We start from the raw sequence: 25,991 nt of genomic DNA, 5'->3' as shown, positions 1-25,991 counted from the left end.
CTCACCATGCTCAGTGCCCAATAAATGCCAACTCTTATTTTATAATGTACTAAATGTCCTGTGGTGCTTTTGAGTAATTTTGGAATACAAGGCCCTACAAAAATATTCAGACCCCCATCCAAACTTTCTAGAATAGAGTTTTTAATTTAATTTTATTTTTTATAAAAATGTTTATTTCTTTTAATTTTAATGCCAATATAGTATATTAGTTTCAGGTGTACAATACAATGATTCAACAATTCCATACATGACCTAGTGCTCAACACAAGTGCATTCTTTAATCCGCATCACCTATTTAACCCATCCCTCCATGCACTTCCCCTCTGGTGAACATCAGTTTGTTCTCCATAGTCAAGAGTACATTTCTTGGTTTTTCTTTCTCTCTTTTTTTCCTTTGCTCATTTGTTTTGTGTCTTAAATTCCACATATGAACAAAATTATGTGGTATTTTTCTTTCTCTGACTGGCTTATTTCACTTAGCATTATACTCTCTAGCTCCATGTATGTTGTTGCAAATGGCTAGATTTCATTCTTTTTATGGCTGAAAATTTTTACATTATATAGATATAGATGACATATAGATATAGAGATAAAGAGACAGAGATGAGATAGACATAGATATAGATACAGATATAGATATAGATATAGATACAGATATAGATACAGATCTACCTATCGATCTATCACCTCTTCTTTATCCATTCATCTATCAATAGACACATGGGCTATTTCCATAATTTGGCTATTATAGATAATGCTGCTATAAACATCTGGATTCATGTATCCCCTTCAATCACTATTTTTGTATTCTTTGCGTAAATAACTACTAGTGCAATTGCTGGATCATTGGGTAGTTCTATTTTTAAATTTTGAGGAACCCCCATACTGTTTTCCAGAGTGGCTGCACCAGTTTGCATTCCCACCAACAGTGCATGAGGGTTTCTTTTCCTCCATATCTTCGACAACACTTGTTGTTTCTTGTGTTTTTGATTTTAGCCATTCTCAGGTGTAAGGTGGTATCTCATTGTAGTTTTGGTTGGCATTTCCCTGATGCTGAGGGATGCTGAGCACCTCTAATGTGTCTGTTGAACATCTGGATGTCTTCTTTGGGCAAATGTCCATTCAAGCCTTCTGCCCATTTTTAACTGGATTATTTGTTTTTTGGGTGTTGAATTGTATAAGTTTTTTATATATTTTGAATACTAACCCTTTATTAGATATGTCATTTGCAAAAATCTTCACCCATTCCGTAGGTTGCCTTTTAGTTTTGTTGATTGTTTCCTTTGCTATGCAGAAGCTTTTTATTTTGTTGTAGTCCCAATAGTTTATTTTTGGTTTTGTTTCCCTTGCCTCAAGAAGCATATGTAGAAAAGTGATGCTATAGCCAATATACAAGACATTACTACCTGTTCTCTCTTCTAGGATTTTTATGGTTTCAAGTCTCACATTTAGGTCTTTCTTCCATTTTGAATTTATTTTTGTGTGTTGTATGAGAAACTGATCTGGTTTCATTCTTTTGCATTTAGCTGACCAGTTTTCCTAACACCATTTGCTAAAGAGACTGTCTTTTTCCTATTGGGTATTCTTTCCTGCTTTATCAAAGATTAATTGACCATGTAATTGTGAGTTTATTTTTGAGTTTTCTATTCTGTTCCATTGATCTGTGTGTCTATTTTTATGCCAGTACCTTACTGTTTTGATTACTATAACTTTGTAACATAACTTGAAGTCTGGAATTGTGATAACTCCAACTCTGTTTTTCTTTTTTAACATTGCCTTGGGTTTTCAGGGTCTTTTGTGCTTCCATACAAATTTGAGGACTGTTTGCTTTATATGTGTGAAAAATGCTGTTGGTATTTTGATAGGGATTACTTTGAATGTATAGATCACTTTGTGTGGTATAGACATTTTAACAATATTTGTTCTTCCAATCCATGAGCATGGGATGTCTTTCCATTTCTTTGTGTCATTTTCAATCTCTTTCATAAGCATTCTATACTTTTCACAGTACAGGTCACTCACCTCTTTGGTTAAGTTTATTCCTAGGTAGCTTATTATTTTTGATGCAATTAAAAATGGGATTGTTTTAATTTCTCTTTCTACCACTTCATTTTTAGTGAATAGAAATGCAACAGATTTCTGCACATTTATTTTGTATCCTATGACTCTACTGAATTTGTTTATCAGTTCTTGCAGTTTTTTGGTGGAATCCCTGTTTTTCAATATATAGTATCATGTCATCTGCAAATAGTGAGAGTTTGACTTCTTCCTTATCATTTGCAATGCCTTTTATTCCTTTTTGTTGTCTGATTGCTGTAGGTAGGGCTTCTGGTACTATGTTGAATAAAAGTGGTAGGAGTAGACATCCTTGTCTTGTTCTGACCTTAGATGGAAAGCTCTCAGTTTTTCCCCATTGAATATGACATTCACTGTGGGTTTTTCATATATGGCCTTTATTATGTTGAGGTATGTTCCCTCTAAACCTACTTTCTTTTTTTTAATAATAATATTTTTTATTATATTATGTTAGTCACCATACAGTACATCCCTAGTTTTTGATGGAAAGTTCCATGATTCATTACTTGCGTATAACACCCAGTGCACCATGCAATACGTGCCCTCCTTACTACCCATCACCAGCCTATCCCATTCCCCCCCCACCTCTGAAGCCCTCAGTTTGTTTCCCAGAGTCCATAGTCTCTCATGGTAAACGTACTTTCTTGAGGGTTTTTATCATGAATGGATGTTGTAACTTTTTCAAATATTTTTTCTGTATCTATTGAAATGATCATATGTTTTTTTGTCCTTTCTCTTATTGATGCGATGTATCATGTTGAGTGATTTGTGAATATGGAACCACGCTTGCATACTGGGAGTAAATCCTACTTGAGCATGGTGAATGCTTTTTTAAATGTAATGTTTGATTCAGTTTGCTAGTATTTTGTTGAGAATTTTTGCATCTATGTTCATCAGAGACACTGGCCTGTAGTTCTCTTTTCTTGTGGTGTCTTTATCTGCTTTTGGTATCAGGTTAATACCAGCCTCATAGAATGAATTTGAAAGTTCTCCTTATTCTTCTATTTTTTGGAATAGTTTGAGAAGATTAGCTATTAACTCTCCTTTAAGTGTTTAGTAGAATTCCCCTGTGAAGCTGACTGGTCCTGGACTTTTACTTATTGGGATTTTTTTGATTACTGATTCAATCTCCTTGCTAATAATCAATCTGTTCAAATTTTCTGTTTCTTCCTGCTTCAATTTTGGTAGGTTATATGTTTCTAGAAATTTATCCATTTCTTCTAGGTTGTCTAATTCGTTGGCATATAGTTTTTCTTATTGTCTTACAATTGTTTGTATTTCTGTGGTGTTGATTGCTATTTCTCCTCTTTCATTTGTCATTTTATTATTTGAGTCCTTTCCCTCTCTTTTTTTGATGACTCTGGTTAGAGTTTTGTCACGTTTTTTGATATTTTCAAAGAAGCTGCTCCTGGTTTCATTGATCTGTTTTACTGGTTTTTTAGTTTCTGTTTTATTTCTGCTCTAATCTTGGAGACCATGATGGTACAATGGAGCTATTTTAGAGAAAATATTTCCTGAAGAAAAGACTTTTGGTGAGTGACTCTACTGAAAGGAATTTTAAAAACCTGGATCTGGGGGCACGTGGGTGGCTCAGTCGGTTAAGTGTCCAACTCTTGGCTGAAGCTTGGGTCATGATCTCACAGTTGTGAGATCAAGTCCCATGTCAGACTCTGTGCTCAGCAGGGAGTCTGCTTGTGATTCTCTCCCCCCCTTTCCCCCGACCCTCCCCCCTGTTCTCCTTCTCTCTCTCTTTCTCTATCAAATTAATTAATTAATTAATATTTTTTTAAAAAATGGATTTGGTTTATTCATACACACACACACACGCACACACAAACCCATGCACACATATACTCCAGATATCAAACTAAATTTTCAGACTCTCTTGTAGCATAAAATCTTGTATTCTATAATCATGTTAAATTTTTTAAAATGCCCATGTGAAGTAATACTCTTTAGCAATAAAAATAAATGGCTACAGTGCCATTTATTCTCACATTCGTTACCTCCATAAAATAATTATTAGCTGGGGAGTAAAATTAGTTCTAAAACTTAAAAATCTTCTAATGCACACTGTTACTTGTGAAATTACATGTATTTAACTTCATTGTCAGTTGAATGCAGAGAACAGTCTCTAGCTGAAAGAACAAATCCAGATGAGACCTAAACTGATGTTTCTTAAAGCAAGAGCTGCATGGTGATGTAAAGAGAATGGACAGCACAACATATAAAAATCAGAGGTCAGAAGAGTACATGAAACAAGACAGAATGAGGTGCTGAAACCGTTTCATGACTCCAAACGCCATTGGGTGACTAAATAACAAATACCTAAATGTATTCTTCCCTTAACCAATCATCTAAAATAAACTTACATTATGGAAAACACTTCCCTATAGTTCACAAGCAGTGAGAACTTTCTGGAACTTTCTAGTATTTATGTGAATAGGAACCATTAAAGTGATTTTGGTAGAGCTCTGGATGCTAAATCACATTTAGGATGTTCCCTTCAGACTCTCTCTAGACTAACAAGAAAGTTATTTGTGTGTTTGTGATGCAGGTGGGGAGCAGAGAACAAATAAGAATATATGAAGGTGTGTAAAGAGATAAATACATTAGGCATACACAGATATATTTTCTGTAAAAGTTCTGTGTAATCTCCTTTTCACAAATATATATATGTCATATCAATAAAAATATACTTCCATAACATCAATTACCAATCAGATACATCCTATGCTATCATAGTTTTATCTATAACTATACTGCTTAAATAATGGAGAAATATATAAATTATCTTATACTTTCATAACCCTGATTTGCCATATGCTCTCTACTCTTAGTATTTTTTATATATTCTCCAGATATATTTTATGTGTGTTTGTATATAATTCAAATGCTATATATTCATATGTAAATGTGTTTATTTAAAACTAAGTAACATTAGGGGCACCTGGGTGGTTCAGTCGGTTAAGCATCCAACTCTTGGTTTTTTGGCTCAGGTCATGATCTCAGGGTCATGAGCTTGAGCCCTGTGTCAGGCTCCGGACTCAGTGGGGAGTCTGCTTCTCTTTCTCTCTCTCTCCCTCTCTCTCTGCCCCTCCTGCCACTTGCGCTCTCTCTCTAATAAATAAATAAATCTTTTAAAAAATAAATAAAACTAAGTAACATTATGTGTACTATTTCATGTATTTCTTTTTTTTTTAAGATTTTATTTATTTATTTGACAGAGAGAGGCAGCCAGCGAGAGAAGGAACACAAGCAGGGGGAGTGGGAGAGGAAGAAGCAGGCTCCCAGCGGAAGAGCCTGACGTGGGGCTCGATCCCAGAATGCCGGGATCATGCCCTGAGCCGAAGGCAGACGCTTAACGACTGAGCCACCCAGGCGCCCCTATTTCATGTACTTATTTGTATATCTCAATCTGTCTATTTGTTTTTCTTTAACTTAAGTGTTGTTTAACAACTTTGGATATTTGATTGCCATTGTTTTTCACCTTTGATTTATTTGTTAATAAAATTGAACATCGTTCTTCTTACATTCGTTTTTATGTCAGTTATATTACTTATATCCCACTAAATTATGTTTTAATTATTTCTTTCATTTTCTGATGGCTTTAAGTGTATTGTGTTTGGTGATACTAAATTTTTAATTTCCTCATATTATTCCAAACAAAATGTATTATATTTCACTGTAAAAATAGTGAAAGGAGCACTGGTATACATTTTTTTTTACTTATTTCTCAAATATGCAGATACATTCCTTTATTTCTTTTTGGTATCTCTGACCTCCACTTTAGACCTTTTCCATATGCTCCTTACCTACATTTTCTTTCTATGATTTGGGGAGTTGGTAGTTAAAGCTTAGTTGAGGCAATACAGTGTCCTCCCTGTAGCCCAGTGATGTAAACAGACCATTTCAATCACTAAATTAAAAACCATGGAATAATTAATTATGTCAACGAGTTTCAGTTTACATTTTTTAAATGTGATTAATAAGCCTAATAGAACAGCACTGTTGTGAGAAGATAAAAATTATGGAAAAGTTCTAGCCCGTGGCAGGCTTTTGTCAATTGTTACTTTTTTTCACATCCCACTTCCTCCCTTCCGTGAATGAAATTACTTTGGCATTCACTTAGTAGCATTACCATCATAGAGAGCAATGATAAGTGTAAAAAGGAAAGTATGTGTTCATTCTCATAATGTATGACTGAGATTTGGTGGCATTTTTTTTGTGTTATGACACATCAACAAATGGAGCTGGGGAATGCAGAGAAAATTAACTACTTTCTTTTATTTCATGCATTATCCTCTCCCTCTTTTTACTGTTTGATTGAAAAACAAGCACATAATTTTCCACGGAGCTTAAGAGGGCAGAATTAATTCCATAACTTAATAAATACTTGTTGGTGCACTGTTGGGGGTAATGCAAACTGGTGCAGACACTGTAGAAAACAGTATGAAGGTCCACCAGAAAGTTAAAAATAGAACTACCTTGTGATCCAGTAATTTCACTACTGGGTATTTACCCAAAGAATACAAGAATACTAATTTAAAGGGATACAAGCACCCCTATGTCTATAGCAGCATTATTTACAATAGCCAAATACGGAAGGACCCCCAAGTGTCCACTGATGAAGGAATGGATAGAGAATATGTAGTATATGTAAAACGGAATACTATTTGACCATAAAAAATAATGAAATCTTGTCATTTGCAATGACATGGATAGAGCTAGAGAGTATAACGCTAAGCAAAATAAGTCCTTCAGAGAAAGACAAATACCATATGAATTCACTCACATGTGGAATTTAAGACACAAAACAAAACAAGCAAAGGGAAAAAACAAGAAATAGAGGCAAATCAAGAAAAAGACTCAACTATAGAGAAGAAACTGATGGTTACTAAAGGGGAGGTGAGTGGGGAGATGGGTTAAATAGGAGATGGGGATTAAGGAGTACACTTGTTATGATGAGTACAGGAAGGGTTGAATCACTATATTGTACACCTAAAACTAATATAACACTGTATGATAACTAACTAGAGTAACAATAAAAACTTAATAAATATTTATTGAATGCTGTAGTCCAAAGACAGGAAATTATAACTACCACACAGAGGTCAGGGGACTGCAGAAAACCATTGATAATCTTACATGTCCTCCAGAGCCTTTGGGTGCAAGACTTGTGGAAGAATGCTAAAGCCACTACAAAAATTCATGTCTTATATCTTTTGGAAGCCATATAAAGAATGGCTTTCATCCCCATTCCATTTTAAAATGTCATACAATGTCATACAAATGTATATCATCGGTAGGACCTAAACCATATTCAGAATCCTGCTGGCCAAGAAATCTGAGAAATGTAATTCATAGTCTTCCAGCTTCTGCAACACAGGGGAGTGCATAGAAAGGGGTAGAAAGGCTTCCCAGGGCTAGCTGACAATATCTGGAAAAGTCCTCTGAGTTTTATTCCTCCAACATTTCTGATGATTTTTTAACATATCAGATTTCTTATATTAAATCTTTTCTGTTTAAAATGCTCAGTGCAGTTTCTCTCTTGTTGACTAAATCCTGAGTGATGTACACTCCCCAAAGATTTTGACTGAATGGCTTTTATACAAGTGGATGGTGATTCATATTTTGAGAAACAATGTTTTTGAGGGATTTCCTCCCCCCTACACACAATATTAGAAGGGATAAAATTGCATTCCCTCTTTAGGCTTACCTTGTCCTATTGGCTATTTCAGTGGAATATTTCTTGTGTGTGATCTATCCAGTCATTTCTTTGATGAGTAAACACTGCAGTAACTTCCAGAAGGACAGAATAGAAAATTAGAGAAACCATAAAACACCTCAGGTAATCTTGGGTAAATTACTGAACCACAAAACAGCAAAGACATGTTCCTGAGAGCCCAGCATTCCAAGTCTTCAAATTTGCTAGTCAGAAATGCACAGCCAATACTGCCAAATTTTCAAATGCTTTTAAGAAACTTTTTCTTGGCATGAAATGACCCTTTCAAATAGTGACAAGGAAGTAATAAACAATTTTACAGTTAAACAAAACATATCTGTGGGCCAGACCTAGGGACTTAGGGACCTAGCCCTAGGAACCACTGGCTTGTGACCTTGGCTCTAGGACTTTACTGTGCTAGAGCACAAGGATTCAAAAATAAAACAAACTGTCTTTTGTATCAAAATGTTCCCAGGCTATGGAGAAGAAAGGCACACAATACAAATATGCACAGGCTATAGGGGCAGCACAGAGGGGGGTGGAAGTAAGTCTGTAGGACAGCACAGGTTACTGGAAGAAGGGATGCATTATCTGGGTTTCAAGGGGGTGTGTAAGGGCTCATTAGACATGTGCCCAATGTGGGGAAAAGGGCATTTCAGGAAGAGGGAACAATATATACAACTGTGCATAATGAAATGACAGTCTTCATAGGGATCTGTAATTTATTTAATATTGCTGAATCATAAAGTAAGAGTGGTGAGGTGGGGGACAGTGGAAGGGATTGAGATCAGAGGAAAGGAGATCAGTAAGACAGAAGCCATAGTTCTGACAAGAGATGATGACTTGAAATAGGGCAATGGAAATGAGACTGGAAAGGAGAGCATACCTAAGAGAAACTTTTGCACAGAAGCACCAGGACACATATCCATCAACAGGGAAAAGAATGGGATATTATACAGCATTAAAAGTGAATGAACTACAGCTACATGGATGAACCTTATAAAGAAAATGTTTAGCAAAAGATAAAAGTCCCAAAATGCTACCTAGAAAAAGATGCAAAATGTTGTGAAATTTGAAAACAAAAGTAAAATACATTGTTTAGTCATACATGTATGTGATAAGAATATAATAAATATAAATCAAGATATTGGTTTCTTTAGGAGGGCAGTTGGGGGAAAATGTTGAGAAGTTTTAAATTATCTGTAATATTCTAGTTCTTCAGTTGGGTACCAGATTCACAGGTTTTTCCTGTTATTTAAATGGGTAGACGGATAGATAAGTAGTTGTTTACGACCCCATGATGAAAATGCCATGACCAAGTATTCTGTTTATTTCTGTACTCTGTACTGAGGGCTACAAGAAAGAGATATTTTGGAGGTGAAATCAGTTGGTTTCCAGACTTTTTTTAACCTTTAATTGGTTTTAGACCAGCTCCTCCAAAGAAAGAGGCCTCACTGTGTGAGGCCCACGTGCTTTTACATCCCGCGCTTTTTGCCCTTTGCCCTTGGCCATCATCGCTTCCCCTCCACAGGGAAGCGGGTGACGCCAAGCAGTGGGGGAAAGGGGAGGAGCAAGCCCGCGGGTCCAAAGTGTTCCTATTGGTGGGGAGAAGGAGTGAGAACGAGGCTCGAGCTGAAGCGTGGAAAAGAGGGGCGAAGGGGGCGGGGCTAAGCGGAAGGCGGGGCTAAAAGAGCTTAACGGGAGCGAGGCGCAAGTGCAATTGTCCGCGCCTCGCTGCGATGGCGGCGGCGCCGAGCACAGTCACACCGCTGGCGGCGGAGTCTTCCCCTCAGGAAGCTACCGTCTCTGCCGCCTCCTCCTCCTCCTACACCGCCTGCGCGGCGGCGGCGGTGGCGGCGGCAGTGATTGTGCCTGCCTCCTCCGCCACCTCCACCCCTGCCAGCCCGCCTGCCGGTGGCTGTGGCGACGGCGGCGGCAGCTTTGGCGGCTCCACTATGGCGGCGGCGGGGAGGGGGGGCAGTAGTTTTAAAGTAGACACCCGCCCTTGCCTCAGAGAAGGTGAGTTCCCGTCCCGGGGTGTGGGGGCGGCCCCATCTCCTTCGCTGCCTCTCTTCAGCCCGTCCGAGATCGGACTGGGCGCGGTTCGTCACCGCCCCACCCCCCACCTGCTGTGGCGCAGTAAAGGCCAAGCTCGCCCCGCCCCGCCGTAGTAGCCCCGAGTGTGCAAGATGGACCGAAGCAGAGAGGGGCTTCCCTACTTCTTTCCCCCCCCCAAGAAGGCTGGGTGGGGGTTCCCCAGGAAAAGGAGCTGCAGGTATTCACAAGGCAGGAATTTGAAGGGAAGAAAAATACCACATAGTTTTTCTCCCAGCCAGGGTGCCTCAGTATGGTCTACGAAGCTGAGGTGTGATTTGGTAAAAAGAGGAGGCAAGGTAGAAGTGCTGTGGAACTGGAGGGTCAGGGAAAGGGAAAGGGGACTGATGGAGAAAGGGGGCAGAGATAAAAGAGAAAAGGCCGAAGAAATAAGTAAGAGGGAGGAAACCCCGTTTGGTGAAATTCAGCGTCCTGCAGTGGAGAAACTTGCAGTAGGGTATTTAAAGAGAGAGGAGGTTAGGAATTTGGGGAGGTTAGAGTGTATACTTTAGCTTTAAAGTAGGAGACTTTAGGGTCCTAGGGTCTGGTGGAGGGGGTTGTACTAAGAAAAGAATAAAGGAAGAGAGTGTGGTAGAAGCACAGATTTCAGAAATCACTTTGGAGAGTTTTCTTTGGCTATTTGAGGGTGTGACCTTGTAGAGCAAGGTTTAGGGGCCCATCTTTGAGATGGTTTTGATTTTAATAAGTGCTGTTGTACCTACCAACACATACTACTCCTAACATAAAAAAGATATTTCTTGATGATTTCAGTAATAAGTGGTTTCTAGTTCACACGAAATACTATATACTAGTAAACAGCCTACTAACAGCAAACTGTAAAATTTGCCATTGAAATGTGTTTTAAAGCAGTGTTTGGAAATGCTTCTTAGATTGTTGGGACCGATTCCACTACAGAAGAGCTCAGTAAAGCATTTTGCCATCGTCAATTTCGTAATTAATTTCCAGTATTTGTGTGTTACCTTATGTTGCTGACTTGCCTCCAAAGTGAAAGACGTGGACGCCAAAATGGAGTAGAATAATTTAAGTTCTTTTTTCTTAGAACACCCCATTAAAATTACCCCATAAAAATGATTTTCTCTTCACATTCTTAAATGCTATAGCCCTCTGCTGTTTCATAACCTTTCACACCTTTCACTTTGGAGGAATGGCAAAGTAAAAAATAATTCCTTTACAATATTGGTCATAGGCACATTACATAAATGCCACTTACTAAATATGGAAGTTAGAAATACACTGTGATATGGTGATGTCTTTTTATTTATTAACTCACTTACTGAAGGCAGCCTTTGAAAGACTGTAGTGTCTTAAGTCAGCCTGAATTTGTACAGTTGTTTCAGGATGAAAATATGAAATCTGTATTTTTTTTAAAGATTTTATTTATTTATTTGACAGAGAGAGAGACAGCCAGCGAGAGAGGGAACACAAGTAGGGGGAGTGGGAGAGGAAGAAGCAGGCTCCCAGCAGAGGAGCCCGATGTGGGGCTTGATCCCAGAACGCCGGGATCACGCCCTGAGCCGAAGGCAGCCGCTCAACGACTGAGCCACCCAGGCGCCCCATGTATTTTTTTGTTTTTATACCAAACTATGTATAACTACAAAGAGGGAGAGAACAGGTTTTTTTTAAAGATTTTACTTATTTATTTGACATAGATAGAGATAGCCAGAGAAGAGAGAGGGAACACAAGCAGGGGGAGTGGGAGAGGAAGAAGCAGGCTCACAGCGGAGGAGCCTGATGTGGGGCTCGATCCCATAACTCCAGGATCACGCCCTGAGCTGAAGGCAGACACTCAACGAATGTGCCACCCAGGCGCCCCGAGAGAACAGTTTTTAGAGATGGTCGAGATCACAATTCAATCTGGCTGTCATGGCCTTTCCACAGTAGGCTTTAGGACCAGTATCTCATGGGTATCTCATGGAGCAAATGGCTTTTTGCTTGTCTCTGTGACTGTCTTGGTTATAGTATCTTTGAATTTATATAGGTATTGATGGCTTTAAGAGATAGAAATTCATAAAGTAGCAGCAATACCCTGTATATACTATTACTAGCTGGCAAAATGAGGAGAGCTCTAGCATAGGAGTTTGGTGCAGTGAACCTAGGTTCTGTTGTTTATCTACTAGATTTTGTGACCCTGAACAGATCACAAACTTCCTGGATTTGGGTTTTGACATTTCTGAAATAGAGGTGTTGGACCAGCCAGACTCCAAGGCTGATTTCAGATCTGAAAGTATGAACCACGATTTTGCAGTTCTGCATTGATATTCTCAATGGCATTTCCATGGCTGTTCATTAGGACAGTAATTCATAAGCCATGAGAAACTTTGACCATAGTTATCATTTGACATTCAGTGAGTAATGAAATCTGTGTTGTTAGTGTTGAGACCATTTACTGGGATATGAAAAACCAAATATTGCTATCTAAAAATTACCTCTTACCATTTCATTTTAGGTAAATATCCTTCATTAACTGTTCACTGCAAACCAAAACTCTCTTACCTTTACCCTTAACAGAAGATAAATCTGTGATATGGTACACTGTCCAAAACGTTATTAGGCCTCAAAAATATTTTTGTTTAGATATTTATAAAGACTATAAATGGTTGCCAGTTGTACGATAGTGGATAAAGGAGAAGAGAGAAAAATGTTGCTTGATGGTCTGCCGTTATCTTTTGCTTGTTTGTTTTTTAAGCCCTGGTTAGGAAATTGGTCTAAACGGTGACAAAGAATTGTCAAGATTCCAGTTATTACAAGTCCACTCCAGATAGGACCATTAAAAGTTGTTTGATCAAGCATTTGCTGAACTGTTTTCAACTGTAGCCAACATCTTTCTTGGGGTTGGTAATGAGCAGATGTCAGTGGAGATTAGAAATTGCCAAGCAGGGGAGATAGAAGCTTTTGAGGTTACAAATGGGAAATTGGGTAATAAAAAGAAAACAACAAACAAAAGAAATGCCAAGTAAATGGACATATGACAAAACACACACCTGCCCAGAATTCACAGTAAGGGGAGTCATGAGATTTTGTAGGACACTTCATATTTCATTCAGTAACATTTTCAAAAATGTTTAATGGCTCAAAAATGAGTTTTGACCCAATGTTGATGTTCCAATGTAATCATAGTAAAAAGCAAAACAAAAACAAATCCCTCTTGTTTATTTACCTCTTCCTTTTAAGAAAAATAAATTATTAAGTGGATTCTGTTTTAAATTGGAGGACATGCTGGCTTTTTACTTAATTAATAATTCATTTGCATAGCAATTACCTAACAATTACCTTCGTCTCCTTATTATTTGGTAAAGTTTCAAGCCCACTATAAGAAAACCTAGTTAATGGCCTTTCCTTCATTTATTCAGGAATCATTTATTGAACGCCTGTATGCGTGTGTGCCAGGCACTATGCTCAGTGATGAGGATATAGATGAATTAGACACAGCTATATTAAAGAGCTCAATAGTAGTACTTGATAGTAAAATTATAAAATGAACAAATAACTGGGATTAAATACGATTTTAAATATCACTTGTCAAACTCTTAAACTATCAGGGCTGTCCCATTGTTCATTATAAATCTATTCTACCCATGGTGTCTTATATACTACAGGCACACTAAAACACATTATATTATAAATGTGGTATCTAGGAAGGAATAATCAGCAAACTGTTAGAATTAATTTTTAGTTCATTACATTTGGCAGGGTGGAGATATCTGGAGAGAGGTTAATGACCACTTGTTAGCTTCTGACCCTCTGTCTTTATTAGGTGTCAATATGTGATAATATTGACTAAGCGTGCCCCCTCCTATATTCATCATCTATCTGTTAGGGTATGAACTTTGATTCTTTTCCACCTGAAACCAGTCTTGTAGATCCATTCACACTTACTAACCTGTTGGAATGAATGGCATGGTGGCTTTCTGACACCAAGTAGCTCTCATAGGATCAAGTAAATTAATGGATATACACAGGACTTGAATTCATTTTATAACTTCACAAGCAGGCAGGACTCCAGAGCTAACTAGCCAGAGAGTGCTTATTATTATGAAGGTCAGGGACTTAGTTTAAATAAAGACAAAGTCAATATTAAACATAAAATTAGTACTCCCAGTAATTTTATTAATTACATTGTATTTTGTAATTGTTAATATGCTACAGGAAAACCTTCATTATTTTTTTATTGTAACAATCTGTGTAAAATAACCAAAACTTGCCAAACTTATAGGTCAGGTGCTAATCTTATAAACTGAGAAAGTAAGGATACTAGATAGCATTATAACTGAGTGTTAATAACGCTCACAGGTACAAATCTGCATTTCTGGTGCAAATAATATTTCTGAAAACTCCTTAAATGGGTTATGACATTTAGGGGAAAACAAGAGTTAAAACACCTTGGCAAGGTTAACGTGGTCCGTTTTCCACCATAACTTAGTGTTGAGCCTGTTTATCTTTACTTTATATGATGGCATTAAAAAATTGCAAAGGTCAAGTCAGCTATTAAAAAATCCTTTTAAATCAAAATGTTTGAGGGAGGCTATCTCAAAAGGTGTAATCATGGAGAATACAGCACATTTGCGCTTTGCAGAATTAAAATGATGGTTTCTCTGGTTTATTAATACCTGACTTAAATCTGTGACTAAGAGTGAGATTTATGTTTATATGATTGCAGCCAGCTCTTCTGAGGTTTGCTCCATTCTTGTCACTTTATTAAAATAGGATGCAAAAAGGTTTTTTTTACAATGCTATTTTTTTTGCATCAATATCAGTTGGACTGTGAAATTCCCACCTCAACAAAGCATTAAAGCAGTGAATAGCTAGTTATTGCCATAAACATTTGATGGGTTGTCTTGAGGAAGAAATTTGATGTTTTGTACAACTAAATCTAATTGTCAGCAATAAATGTAAGTAAGTTTCATTTTGTTAATTATAGCCATTTATATAGAGAATCATCTAATTTTAATAAGCTTAAACTTCTTATCAAGATAATCAAAGAACATTTAATTGGAGTGAACAGAGAAAGTTCTTGTACTTAGAACTGAAGGTATGTTACAATCTTCCTTTCCTTAGAAATCCTGTGTGGTTGGTTTTTTGGTTTTATTTGTTTGTTTGTTTATCTATCTATCTATCTATCTATCTATTTTTATTTGAGAGAGAGAGAGAGAGAGTGCATGCACGGTGCATCCGGGGTGTAGAGGGAGAGGGAGAGAGAGAATCTTAAAGAGGCTCCCCACCCAGTGCAGACCCCAACACAGGGTTTGATCTCAGGACCCTGAGATCATGACCTGAGTCAAAATCACGAATCAGACACTTAACCGACCGAGCCACGCAGGCACCCCAGATCCTGTATGGTTTTTAATTTCATTCGTGAGAGTGGACCAAATCATAGGAATAGATTCATTGTATTTTTTTCTGACTTATGCCATAAATGTTTTTCTTTTATCACAAAAATCTATTTCATCCTAAGTTGTCTGGTGTTATCTAGTAGTATTAGAAAAAAGTTTCAAATAGGATAATTTGGATTTCACACTCAATTGCATTTTTGGATACAGAAGTTAATGGTATTTTACTTTAATATAATAATGCAGCTATTTGGAGTAGGTACAATCCAACAAAGGTCTCTAAAAATGAGTTTCTGGGAAGTGAATCCTCTTTGCTTTTTATATCATCAAAGGCAGACAAACAAGCTGAATTGAATATTTTTATGTCAACATAAGGGATTCTAATCCACAGAATGTTAATTATTTGTACTAACATTTGTATTTCACTTACTTTAAAACATCCCTCAGCTATTACTAATGCCTCCCCTCAGACTTCTGGAACGTTTTCATGTCAAAATCCACCTGAGGGGCGCCTGGGTGGCACAGCGGTTAAACGTCTGCCTTCGGCTCAGGGCGTGATCCCGGCGTTGTGGGATCGAGCCCCACATCGGGCTCTTCTGCTATGAGCCTGCTTCTTCCTCTCCCACTCCCCCTGCTTGTGTTCCCTCTCTCGCTGGCTGTCTCTATCTCTGTCAAATAAATAAATAAATAAAATCTTTAAAAAAAAAAATCCACCTGAATCTGGAATCATATATTTTAACTTCCCCAATCCTTTGTTTCCTTTGACCTCTGCGCTTTAGCTTCCTTATTTTGAAATGAGAACAGTAGACTAATCACTTAAAAACTAGAAGCAATTTTGCCCCACAAGGGACATGTGTCAATGTCTGGAGATATTTTTGTTTGTCACAACTGGGGAGTGCTGCCAGCTTCTAGTTGGTAGAGGCTGGGGATGCTGCTAAATGTCTTACCATGCATAGAATAGCCCCTCACAACAATGAATTATCTGGCCCCAAGTGACAATAGTACTAAGATTCAGAAATGTTGGACTAGATGATCTCTAAAATTACTCTGATCATAAAAAAAGTTATTATATATAATATTAAGTAAAACTTTCAGCTACTGAATTAGTAAACAAGCATACTTTTTCAAGTGATTATGTGTGTTAAACATTTTATTTTGTTTCATTTAATAGTCACCATGTCCTGGGAGAGACATTGTTTTTCTGTACTTTTTAGATAAAAAAACTGGCTCAGAGTGGTTAAATAATTGCTCAAGGCTATATAGTCAGAGGTAGAGATAGGATTTGAATCTGTTTGACCAACTCAAAAGCTTATTTTTTTCCTTCTACCCAGTACTGTAGGTCATAGTTTTTCCCCCCAATCCAAATTATTACGAAAGCTTTGCTTTCTCAAGTCATGTAAACACTCCTGTAGGAAGAAAATAAAAAGACTAAACACTTGGGACACCTGGGTGGCTCAGTCGGTTAAGCATCTGCCTTCAGCTTAGGTCATGATCCCAGGACCCTGGGATGGAGCCCTGCATCGCGCTCCTTGCTCAGCTGGGAGCCTGCTTTTCCCTCTGCCTGTCGCTCCCCCTGCTTGTGCACTCTCTCTCTGTCTCTGACAAATAGTAAAATTTTTAAAAAGACTAAATACTTTCATTAACAGAAAATTAGTTGATTCTTTCTCTCGCCAAAGGCTAACACCACACAAAAATATAATCAAATTGTAGGAGCACCAAATACATGAACTTTCTTATCAGATCCCATTTATGATTTGTCACAAAACCACTCTTTCATTTAAAATAACCCTTATGAAAATTTATTAATTAACCCTTATAATTGTTATTCAAGAGAGGATCACTTATGTGATAAATAGCTAAACAAAGGTTTATTACTTGCTCATGCATTTTCCTCTGAATGATAGGTTGACTCTAGGGGAACTGCCTGCCCTTCATCCTGTGGTTGAGGGAGGAGAAGTTTGCTTTTGTCTTTTATTTTAACTTTTTTTCAGTATTTTATTACATTTCTTATTGTGGCCAAATATATATAACATAAAACTGCCATTTTAAGCATATTGAAGTGTGCAACTCAGTGGCATTAAGTACATCCACATTATTAGGCAACCTCACCACTTTCCATCTCCAGAAATTTTTCATTGTCCCAAACTGCAACTCTGTACCTATAAGTCATAGTTTTGTTATATGACCATATTTCTCCAATCTGAAGAACTTTCCGATGTGTCTAATTTCTGGAAAATAAAGTATTTAAAAGTTATGCTTAATTTGTTAACAGTTGGCCACCTGAGGAAGTGTACTGTTTATTGTGACCACAGAGGACAGCATTGCAAAGCAGTTTTACTCTCTTTTTAACTCTGAATGTAAACAAGACCATGCATTAAATGTTGGTTTTATTTCATCTGTTCCATATCCTTTAAGCCGTAACTCCGTTATCAGCCTTAGGTCTTTTTCCATTTTGAACCTAGTTTTTGATAGTGCTTTCTTATTTCCCATTGCTCTTTTTATGTTAAAATGCAAAGAAATATTATCAGCGTGAGAAACTCCTGTATGTTTCAAAGACAGTATATCCAAGTCTTTATTTGGGAGCACAGCATTGTATCACTAAGATCTCATTATCAAGCTACACTAAGGTGGGCTTTGATTCTGCGTATAAAATTTTGCTCCCCTATCCATAGCTCTTTTCCAAGTTTATGATGGCATATAAAATTCAAATATGTCAGAGCATGAAGAACAGTTGAGAAGTACTATGCTAGGAATATTAAAGCAACATGTCTAAGATTGGGAGATATTTACCTTCCCACGTTCAAAGAACTTTATTTGCTGCAGATGAAGGATGAAGTCACACTTCACAGCATTTATTATTTTGTCATTTGATATTCTAATGTGTAATCTACTTATATTTTTAACCTTAGCTCTCCTAAATTCTAACTAAATTAGACTGGAAGATGCAGGACCATCTGCCATGAATTTGGTGTATTCATTGTTGGAAAAGAAAACTGAGCCACTCGTACCTAAATTATAACCAAAATAATACCCTAATTTGATAAAAAAAAATTTGTTGACACTAGCTATAATGACCAAAACATTATATTTATTAATAGAAATGCTGTGTATGTTTTTGCAAAGAAATACCTTGGAGAGAACCAATTTAAGGGTTAGGACATAGATAAGGAAATGCAGAAAATGGAGGAGTAAGGGAAGAAATATTGGGACATTTTGAATTTTTAGGCCCTAAAGTCTGTATGATTGTATAGCTGCTTAAAACTTCAAATCATCTTTTGTTTCCTGATAGACATTATTTGGAAGGAGCTAAGATATTTGGATTCTTCTATAAGTACCCCACCAAAATTTTACTTCTCTGTGTATTTCTATCTAAAATACAACCTTTTCTTATTGATAACTATCAATCCATATATGGTCAAGTACAAAGAAACTTTAGAAATGGAAGTCTGAAAGGTTGTGTTATGTTCTTAGTCGTATAGCTAGTTAATAGGGTAAATAAGGCTAATGCAGTCTCTCATTCTAGTGCTTTTTACAACTCTTACTGCTTTTGGAATTAAGAATCAGTGTAAGCCCATATTTAACAACCAACCGATAAAAATACATTTGTTTCAAATTCTAACCAGTTTATAAAGAGAAAAGATGTGAAGAGAGTATAAAGAAGAAAAGGAAAAAGAGGAAGAAACAAATTGCCAAGTTTCTTCATCTCTTCATTCCTACCAGAACCAGTTCCAAAGCCCCAGTTCTTTGTGAGAACACTTATTTTAGTTTCTGGCATATGTGAGTCCACAATAAACATTAGTTCCTGTTCCAGCCATCTTCCTCACAGCCAACATCATTTACTCAAATGACCCGTAATTTAACATCTATTACCTGAAGTTGGCCTGCCCTCTAGGTCTTCCCCCTGAGACAGGCTGGGAAACACCTGCACTATATATCACCAATTTCATCTCCCACTTTCAGAATTGGCTATAGGCCATTTACTTCTGGGAGTCCAAAAATCATTTCTCAAATAGGGGAATGGGGGTATGTCAATCAGCTTAGTCACCAAATAGATATTGGGCAGCCGTTATGTGTAAGGATCTGAGCCTGTCCTGTAGGGCAGTGATTCCCAACATGGTTGATTATCAGAATCACTTGTGGTTGGATTGGACCACCCACAGAGATTTTTAGTTCAGCATGTATGATTTTGAAAAACTGCATGTGAATTTGATGTGATACCCTGATTGAGAATAATTTTTACATGAGCTTTTGTACCTGAAATTTTGAATGTAGATTTAATCATATTTGAATTTATTAGGGAAACATGCTATTTAAAGAAAATTAGGGTCAGTCCTCCTAAGTGCATTTTAATGTGCATCATGATTCCAGTATCTTCTTTTTTAATTACAGATTTTTGTATATTTTAGTTTTTGATTGACTGAAGTCAGAATATCAGCACGTTCATTTTATTACAATCACAAAGAATATCCCATTGACAAGTAATTATAAGTGAATTTATTTGATTTAAGGTCAGAGTTCCACTTCTTGCATCAGGAATAACACTGTGTAAGCTTAGATGTGATAGAGCTAAAAGCTTATCATATTCATAGCAAGTTCTAAGCTCAGGATTTAATGCCCCTCTGGTTTTGATAGTTACATCTCTTATATCCATTCCTTCCTTTCTGTGCCTGCTGCCCCTCTGGTTCAAGCCTCAATGACTCTTGCCTGCAACTGATTCCTAACTCCTATCCCCATTTTGAGCTGCTACTTTTCCCTTTTTGAATGCAGAATTCAATCCAAATGCCCTAGTGAAGACAATTATGATTTGGCCTCATTCCAACCTTTCAGTTATCGTCCTTCATATACTTGCCTCTCCCCAAATGTTTATTCCACTTTTTTATCTGAATTTTACACCTTTTAAATCTTAGTTCAAAACCTGTTCTCTAGAAAACTTTTCTCAAACTCCTCAGCAGGAACACACTGTACCTTGTGTCTTTTATCACTTATGACATTTGATCTTGGGATCATAGTTTTTTTCTATATACTAACTATACACTTAGTAAATTTGCTAAATTGTAAATTTCTTGAGATTAGGAATTCATCATTTCTAACATGTGGGACAGTTATGTATATAATAGAAAAAGTAGAGATAAAGTTTAAGTTTTAGCTCCACCAAATAACACATGTGACAAATAATTTTGATTGTACCGAATCCCTGTTTTCTAATCTTCAGAATTGTGAAATGCCACTTACATTGCAGATTTGTTTTAAGGACTAAAGGGGTAAGCTGTTGTTTTGTTTGACACATAGAAGGCCTTCAATAGATGCTCATTCTTTTCTCTTATCTCTTTCCAAAATGTCAACCATAGTACTTTGACACTAACTTCAATAATTATCATAAAGCTAAATGATGCCTAAAGGCATTGATGGCTTGAACTAGAGTAGTGTTATGGGAATTGAAAAGGAAGAGATGGATATGAAATGACATTATAAGCTAGAATTGACATGAAATAGTGATTTTCTGGGGAGAAGAATGGCTGAGATTTTGAGCCTGAAACATTGTGCCATTTAATAAAGAAAAACAGACCAAAAACTTGTTTGAGGAAGTGAGTCAAAGGCAATAAGTCTAGGCAATACCATTCTAAAGAAAAAGTTACAGGGGCACCAGTAACTTCACGGGCTTCATGGAGATGGTGTGGGGCACCAGTAATGAAAGGCTGGCTTAAAATACTTGGCCTTCGTATTTCCCAACTTGAGTTGGGAAACACTGAGTTTCAAACATTGAGTACTTAGACCTGGGGAAATCTGGAATTAAAGATTGATCTAAGAGAGAAATGAGTGTTATATTTTAGGAATTACTAAACTTCTAAATTAGTAGTTTCCTTTTGTCTTCTTAAAGGAAACTTACCTTTGGTAGTAAGTTATATTGCCAATAAATTATAATATTTCCTAGTTAAAGATTTTAAAGGGGAATTCAAAATCCTACCAGTATGCTCAAATTGCATATAATAGTTAATTCTGAAACAAGGGAAGTCCTGAAATACATTTTAACCTCTTCACCTTGCTGATTTTAGAGTCAAAGATAAATCATATATTCTAAAACAATCTAAAAAAATAGTTCAGAGGGGATACTATTGATATATTATAGGGATAAATTTTTAAGTGTTTGTCAAGGCATTTCTGACATGTTCCTAATTACAGTTATTCTTTCTTTTTATTAAACTATAATTAACATATAGTATTCTATTAGTGGCAGATGTACTATATAATGATTCAAAAATTCTGTATGTTTTTCAGTGCTCATCAGTGTAAGTGTGCTCTTAATGCTTTTACCTATTTCACCACTTCACCCACCCACCTCCCTTGGAAACCACCAGGTTTTCATCTGTATTTAAGAATCTGCTTTTTGGATTTGCCTCTTTTTTACATTGTTCATGTGTTTTGTTTATTAAATTCCATATACAAGTGAAATGGTATGGTATTTGTCTTTCCCTGACTGACTTACTTAAATTAACATTCTACCCTCTAGATCCATCCATGTAGTAGCAAATGGCAATATTTCATTTTTTATGGCTGAGTAATATTCCATTGTAGATATATACATCACATCTTCTTTATCCGTTCATCTATGGATAGGCTCTTGGGTTGCTTCTACATCTTGGCTATTGTAAATAATGCTGCAATAAACATAGGGGTGCATATATCTTTTCAAATTAGTGGTTTTGTTTTCTTTGGGTAAATACCCAGTAGTGGAATTACTAGATCATATGATAATTCTATTTTTAATTTTTGAGGAAGCTCCATACTATTCTCCACAGTGGCTGCATCAGTGTTGCATTCCCAACAGTGTATGAGGGTTCCTTTTTCTCCACATCTTCACCAATACTTGTTAATTTTTGTGTTTTTGATTTTAAGCATTCTCACAGGTGTAAAGGGATACCTCGTTGTGGTTTTAATTTGCATTGCTCTGATGATTAGTGATGTTAATTATAGTTATTCTTATCTTGGACAAGCAATTTTTTAAGAAAGCCTTTTTAGTGCATACAGTGATACTGAAAATTAAGCTTAGTTGAAAATATCTGATATAACTTTTAAAATAAATATCTTTAGGTGTGCCTGGTGGCTCAGTCAGTTAACTGGCTGGCTCTTGATTTTGGCTCAGGTCATGATCTGAGGGTCCTGGGAAAGAGAAATTAGGAAATCAATTCCATTTACAATAGCACCAAAAATCATACATTATCTCGGAATTAACTTAACCAGAGAGGTAAAGGATCTATATTCTAGAAACTACAGATCACTCTTGAAAGACATTGAAGAAGATACAAAAAGATGGAAAAATATTCCATGCTCATGGATCAGAAGAATAAACATAGTTAAAATGTCTAAGCTGCCCAGAGCAATCTATACTTTCAGTGCCATGCCGATCAAAATACCAATGACATTTTTCAAAGAGCTGGAACAAACAGCACTTAAATTTGTGTGAAACCAGAAAAGGCCCCGAATCGCCAAGGAATTGTTGAAAAGGAAAAATAAAGCTGGGGGCATCACATTGCCTGATTTCAAGCTATACTACAAAGCTGTGAAAGCATGGTACTGGCACAAAAACAGACACATAGACCAATGGAATGGAATAGAGAACCCAGAAATGGACCCTCAGCTCCTTGGGCAACTAATCTTTGACAACGCAGGAAAAAACGTCCAGTGGAAAAAAGACAGTCTCTTCAACAAATGGAGCTGAGAAAATTGGACAGCTACATGCAAAAGAATGAAACTTGACCGCTCTCTCACACCATACACAATGATAAACTCCAAATGGATGAAAGACCTCGATGTGAGACAGGAATCCATCAAAATCCTAGAGGAGAACATAGGGTGCAACCTCTTTGACATCGGCCACAGCAACATCTTTCATGACACATCTCCAAGGGCAAGAGAAACAAAAGAAAACATGAACTTGTGGGACTTCATCAAGATAAAAAGCTTCTGCACAGCAAAGGAAACAGTCAAAAAAACTAAGAGGCAGCCCACAGAGTGGGAGAAGATATTTGCAAATGACACTACAGATAAAAGATTAGTATCCGAGATCTACAAAGAACTTCTCAAACTCAATACATGAGAAACAAATAATCCAATCAAAAAATGGGCAGAAGATACAAACAGACACTTTTCCAAGGAAGACATACAAATGGCTAACAGACACATGAAAAAATGTTCAAAATCATTAGCCATCGGGGAAATTCAAATCAAAACCACATTGAGATACCACCTTTTGCCAGTTAGCATGGCAATAATTGACAAGGCAAGGAACAACAAATGTTGGAGAGGATGTGAAGAAAGGGGATCCCTCTTACATTGTTGGTGGGAATGCAAGTTGGTACAACCACTTTGGAAAACAGTGTGGAGGCCCCTTAAAAAGTTAAAAATAGAGCTACCCTATGATCCAGCAATTGCACTACTGGGTATTTAGCCCAAAGATACAGACGTAGTGAAGAGAAGGGCCATGTGCACCCCAATGTTCATAGCAGCATTGTCCATCATAGCTAAATTGTGGAAGGAGCCGAGATGCCCTTTAACAAGAGATGACTGCCTTAAGAAGATGTGGTCCATATATACAATGGAATATTACTCAGCCATCAGAAAGAACGATTACCCAACATTTGCAGCAACATGGACGGGACTGGAGGAGATTATGCTAAGCGAAATAAGTCAAGCAGAGAAAGACAATCATCATATGGTTTCACTCATTTATGGAACATAAGAAGTAGGAAGATCAGTAGGAGAAGAAAGGGAAGAAGAAAGGGGGGGGGTATACAGAAGGGGGAATGAACCATGAGAGACTTTGGACTCTGGGAAACAAACTTAGGGCTTCAGAGGGGAGAGGGGTGGGGGATTGGGATAGGCTGGTGATGGGTATTAAGGAGGGCACGTATTGCATGGTTCACTGGGTGTTATACGCAAATAATGAATCATGCAACATTACATCAAAAACTAAGGATATACTGTATGGTGACTAACATAACTTCACAAAAAATTATTATTAAAAAAAAGTGTGGACCTCAAGTGTAAATGCAGAAAGTTTCAGTATGTGTTATTACTACAGTGAGAAACACTATAGCATAATTTCTAGATTTGAGGGGCTTGTGCAAGACATGCTTTGCCAGATAGGTATGCTGATCTTTTTAAAACAATGGAGGATGTTTGCCCACCATGAGCAAAGTTTCTTTGTGGTTCCAAATGATTTTTAGGTAACATTGGAGCCGTAGCTCTAGATAAGTGACAGTCTTAAAACAATGTTTTTCTTAGGATTATCTCCTGTAAAACAAAATTTCAAGGGTGGGTTTTTTAATCCTGCCTTTCATTATCGGTGCCCTAGTTCACCCAATGAAGCTCATGAAGTTACTGATACTCCCATAACTTTTCCTTTGGAATGATATTGCCTAGACTTATCATGCTAAATAAGTAACTCTTGCTATATCAGACATTAGAAGCATACTTAATATACCCATATTAAATTACATCCTTGATAAGTAAAAAGCTATTAATGTAGCCTCACAGGCACTCAGATTTGAGGTGACATATAAAACAATAGATAGTTGAAGAATGAAAATAATACTTCTAAATATTCATTAGTATGATATACAGTCTCACCTCCCTTTATTTTATTCATAGATATGACTTGGAATGAACAGGAAAAGACTGAACTTTATACAGATAACTTTTGTAATATATGTGGAGTGGTGCTTCAGTTTGAATCACAAAGGATTTCACATTATGAGGTAGGTTAAGAATAATGGAAATAGAGTCTAAAGGAGGTTTTTATTTTATTTTTTATGGTTTAATGTATACATATATTTATTTATATATTTGTTTATCCTCCAAACTCATTTAAAGGAGGTTTTTAAATGTAGCAGATAAACGTCATATTTTATCATTTTTTATTCTTATGAAAATCCTATGAATTAGGTGATATTATTTCCCTTTGGTGGACTAGGAGACTGGCTCAGAGAGTGACAGTAACTTACTAGCTTAAGTTTGGGGAATTTGGGTTTAAAATCAGTCTTTTTGACTCCAAAGCTTCTTTTCTTTTCTTCACACCATTCTGTCTCACTTTGTATTCACCAAGCCACTATAACCTTCATGTCCTCATAGTAAATATAAAGGAGGCATTATAAAGCTTGAGTAGGAAACTATTAATGTGAATAAAGCGATATTATAGAACTCCAGAGTCTTCCATTATAGTAAATGAAGGCTGTAAAAACAAAACGAACCAGTCTTGCACTTGACTTAGCCAACATCTTTTTAAGCACAGAACCATAGAATTCTAAAGCTAGGAGAGGGGATGTTTAATGCTCTTACTCCTTTGGTTTATTGATTAAAAAACTGAGACCCAGAGGGATCGTGACTCTTCATAGCATCACTGGCATGACTAAGCTTAAAAATGATTTCTTCTGATTTCATGTCCAGTGTTCTTTTCTTTCATTTGGTGTTACCCCCCCCCCCATTTCTATATCCTATGATGAGCTATTGGATTTCTTTCATATCTAGTGTCTGGATTACCAAACGTACTTGATACATTTACTTTAAAAAATACAATGCCAGCTTTACTTTTTTAAACACATTTCATTTTGCCCATTGCTAATGTTATTGGCAGCTATATTTCAGTTCTTATGTTGACTGGGATTCAATTACTATAATTACAGATAGGGAAATCTTGTTGGCTGTGGATTGTGAGGACCTACATTCAAGCTTTAATGCCATCATTGTTGTAT

At 36.8% G+C, this 25,991-nt stretch overlaps 1 protein-coding gene across 8 annotated transcripts in view; it reads left to right on the top strand.

The window, feature by feature from the left end:
* Positions 1-9,503: 9,503 nt before the first annotated feature.
* The window catches only part of ZMAT1 (zinc finger matrin-type 1), a 35,989-nt gene continuing 19,501 nt past the window's right edge, over positions 9,504-25,991 (top strand). For 7 of the 8 annotated variants that reach the window (XM_044380821.3, XM_048213706.2, XM_057313256.1 and 4 more), the window contains exons 1-2: positions 9,512-9,820; positions 24,892-24,998. In XM_044380821.3, the coding sequence (XP_044236756.1) occupies positions 9,541-9,820; positions 24,892-24,998 (387 nt within the window). In that variant the 5' untranslated portion in view covers positions 9,512-9,540. Of the gene's footprint in view, positions 9,821-24,891; positions 24,999-25,991 lie in introns of all 8 variants that reach the window. The other variant, XM_057313251.1, reaches the window with a different exon arrangement.

This window comes from Ursus arctos, chromosome X (assembly GCF_023065955.2).
Source record: "Ursus arctos isolate Adak ecotype North America chromosome X, UrsArc2.0, whole genome shotgun sequence".
Classification (NCBI taxonomy): Eukaryota; Metazoa; Chordata; class Mammalia; order Carnivora; family Ursidae; genus Ursus; species Ursus arctos.
Note: the sequence above shows the minus strand (reverse complement) of the source record. Positions and strands in the feature narration are given on the sequence as shown.